At 31.3% G+C, this 4,045-nt stretch overlaps 1 protein-coding gene across 1 annotated transcript in view; it reads right to left on the bottom strand.

Moving 5' to 3' along the window:
* Nucleotides 1-1,288: 1,288 nt before the first annotated feature.
* The window catches only part of LOC115889559 (transcription-associated protein 1), a 161,115-nt gene continuing 158,358 nt past the window's right edge, over nucleotides 1,289-4,045 (bottom strand). The window contains exon 60 of the mRNA XM_030911879.1: nucleotides 1,289-1,696. Within this exon, the coding sequence (XP_030767739.1) occupies nucleotides 1,619-1,696 (78 nt within the window). The 3' untranslated portion in view covers nucleotides 1,289-1,618. The remainder of the gene's footprint in view (nucleotides 1,697-4,045) is intronic.

Here is a 4,045-nt window from a genome sequence, read left to right as displayed (position 1 = left end):
TTTTTATCTGTCAGCAGAGCTGTCAGTTGCCATTTTTTCCCCGCCTACTTATATTAGAAAACATGAAAACCTGATGAAAACGAACTGCAAATAGGTACCGTATGATCAAAAAAAACGGCGTCAAGTTGGCGTGGAAATGCCGAAAACGATCACATTCACGATTTTATATTAGTCTGTTATGATATTTTATATACAGGGTGTGTCAACGATAGAATTAGATTAATGATCTCCTTTGTTTTGGGAATTACGAGAAAATGTTAAATAGAAAAGTTTTAGAGGATGTTAAGATACACAATTTAAAATTATTTTCGAGTATACCAGGTGATTCAAAAAAGTGCGGCGCATATAACATGTTCGTTTCGAATGTAACACCCCATATTTTACTTTGATTGTGGATTCTGCGTAAAACTATTTAAGTTTTTTTAGATATAATGTTATTTATATCTTAAAGACTAAGATTAATAACTTTTGCAATGTTTCAAATTATTAGACTATGGAACGAAGATCACTGTCATTTTAGATGTAAAATTACATGGGGAATGTCATTGATGTTCATTTCCAAACCAAGTGGACGTCGTTTTTTTTTCGATCATATGGTGGTACTTCCTTCATATAGGGCGTCCACGGACAAAAGTGTTCTACCAGTGCGCAGCGTCTTTCTCGAGAAAAATAATTTACAAGCTTAGCAATGAGCTCTCGTTTTTTTTATTAAATCTTTGAGGCATTTTTGCAATATAAAAATTTTAATTTTGTTTGTCAACAATAATCGGCCAAGCCTTTGGCGGACTAAGCCTGTAACAGGCCAAGTCCGCGGATGTACAGACGTCAAAGTACAGCCTCGTCGCAAGAAGTGTCATTTTTACTCCTAATAAAACAATATACTATTTTATAACCAGATACGATCAACCAAACCAGGCTAGCGATTCTGTACACATATTTCCTGTCTAGTGACTCATCAATAGTATACAAATAGCATAGGCTAGACAGGAAATTTCTTGCTGCGGAGCTTACAGAATCCCACATCTGTTGTTACTTGTTTGACCTGTCGAACTGTCATTTCTTTCAAAGCCTACTATTAAGGAATACAACAGCCAATATAATTATGCAAAACTATGTTTTATTTATTAAGTCATAATAAACAAAATATTTTTCCAATGTATCTGAAATGATATAAAGATATTTTGTACAAACCGATAAATTAAACTCCTAAGTTTTGAGTTTAATTCCTCGATTTTTGAGTCAAAAAATAACAAAAATCAAAATAAAAGCGATACTGTAGTTTTCCACATGAGAAGAGATAAAAAGTATCCTACTAAACTAATATAAATATAGTCTAGAACTTAATTTACTTAATACAACAAATATGTACAAAAGTATTAACATAGGTTTTAATGATAAAGCAGGCTTAAAAGCACAGTTCAGAGATATAAGCAAAAAGTTAAAGTTTCTTAGATCTTTATACTGTTCTTTCCACATTTACAGATATACAATTCTAAGAGAAACATTTGTTAACGTTCTTAGCCTGCTCTAGTATTAAACCTTTTGATGATACAGTAGTTATTTCTAAAACTTATTTTTTCTCCTACTCAACTTTAAACTTAACTAAAATATTAAAGTTTTACAGCCAAGGATGCCATGCAGGATCCATTCGGCACAAATTATCTGGACTGTTCGCCGCAGCAACTAAAGTTGAGACCTAAAATATAATATTACATGATTTTAAACAACTACAGTATACAGGGTGTCCCAGGCTGAGCGTGCATTAGAAGTTTCTAGAGAAGTACAACGTCTAGCTCGGAGATTTTTTTCCCATCATAGTTTCACAACGAAATTTATCGATTAAAAATATTTTCAATATGGCGCCACTTCCGGAAATACCGGAAGTTGACAGCAACTTTCTTATTTTAAATGGGTGCCCCCATTTTTTATTACGTACTTAAATTCTCTGTAAAATTTTATGAATTTTGATATTAAATACTCTATATCTAACATTAACCGTTTTTGAGAAAAAAAATATTTAAAATTTTTGAACGAAGAAAACCGCCTGTCAAAAATATGTGTACAGCCTAAACGTCAAACTTAGTGATTACCACAGCCACTGTGCCATAAAGAGAAAACATGTGGCTATCTATTTCAAAAATTAAATTGTTCGAATGTCATATAATAATGGCCGCAGCTGTCATAGAAATGAACGATTAAAAAATTATCAAATCATTTTTTTTCAAATGGAAACCCACTTTTTTTATTTCACTGATGAAAAGGCTTTTCAATTCGTTACTTTTTAACTATACATGTTCCTATACCTAAAATAAATCTAACTTAAAAACTTAATTAATAAATAACTTAAAAACGATTTATTTTAGGTATAGGAACATGTATAGTTAAAAAGTAACGAATTGAAAAGCCTTTTCACCAGTAAAATAAAAAAGTAGGTTTCTATTTGAAAAAAAATTATTTATGATAATTTTTTAATCACTCAATTCCATGACAGTTGCCGCCATTATTATATGACATTCGAACAATTTAAACTTTGAAATAGATAGCTACATGTCTCCTCTTTATGGCACAGTGGCTGTGGTAATCACTAAATTTGACTTTTAGGCTATACAATTTTTTTTGACAGGTAGCTTCTTTCGTCCAAAAATTTTAAATATTTTTTTCTCAAAAACGGTTAATGTTAGATACACAGTGTTTAACATCAACATTCATAGAATTTTACAGAGAATTTAAGTATGTAATAATAATGGGGGGCACCCATTTAAAATAAGAAAGTTGCGGTCAACTTCTAATATTTCTGGAAGTGCCGCCATATTGAAAATATTTTTAATCGATAGATCTCGTTGTAAAACAATGATGTGCAAAAAATATCCGATCTAGATATTGTGGTTCTCTAGAAACTTCTAATGCACGCTCAGCCTGGAACACCCTGTATACCCTGATCTTTACAAGAGGAAAAACTTTTTTTAGACATTTTCAGAAAAATTTTTGCTTTTTCTAAAATGGTTAATCCCGTTTATACTTTTCCAAATTTCCATACTGTTTTAGAGAAAATTGAAAAAAACATGAAAATGTGGTTGAATTGAAGTCCTACAAATCAAAAGGCGTTTCTAATATAATTTCGATTTCATTCTTTGATAGATGGTTATTATTTATCATAGGGTTTAAATTGTGGTGTGATTAATCATAGAAAAGTGGTTATTATTAATCATAGAAAACAAGTTTAGATTGAAAAGTGCCCATGTAATGTAAATACTATTTGGCGCTGTTCTTACAACGGTCGTGATCCAAAACTTTTATGTCGCCAAGAATTATGTCGCCAAATATTATTTATTCAAATTTATTAGTATTTTCTTTTAATTTCTGATTTTATAAATAAAATACAGTGTGTTGCATATAAGAAACTTTATATTATATATGGACAAGTATGAAATACCTATGGAACGTTAGAAACAGACCGTATGCTACGATGGTTTTTGCAGTTCACAGTTCACACAGCGTTTTAAGTTTTTTACTGCCACTTTTTCACAATTATCACGGGTTTGAGTACATAAAATTTCAATTAAACTTACAAGATAGCAACAATTACTTTGAAAATGAACGCTTTAAACCCTTTTCGGTATTTTTTCAATGAGAGCGGTTTAAATTTTAAAGGATTTTATAATTTTTGAAGATTCTTTTTGACAAGAGAAATTTTTTTCTGTTCTTGTTTGCGGTTGTTGTTAGCAACCACTATAGCAGCGACAGATTATAAGACAAAGAAAGGTATGATATTGCGCAGGTTGGTCACTACGTCACAGGTGACCGTTGGGCGGACGCCACCATTCGTCGGCAAGCTTCGCGAGCCAATCCGGAGTTTAACCATAGTTTTTTTATTGCAAATAATTAATCTTCATACAATTTTATCACACCCGTATTTTTTATTTTACTTCAATTTCATCCCATTTTTTTTTAATTAATCAATATTAAGAATTCCAAATTTACACTTTTACAATCTCTGACGTCACCTATCAAAAGTGTCACGGTTTGCCACCAGGTACAAAGGTAA

The sequence above is a fragment of the Sitophilus oryzae genome, unplaced genomic scaffold, assembly GCF_002938485.1.
Source record: "Sitophilus oryzae breed Bouriz unplaced genomic scaffold, Soryzae_2.0 scaffold_1000_pilon_pilon, whole genome shotgun sequence".
NCBI lineage: Eukaryota > Metazoa > Arthropoda > Insecta > Coleoptera > Curculionidae > Sitophilus > Sitophilus oryzae.
This window is presented reverse-complemented; position numbering and strand designations above follow the sequence as displayed.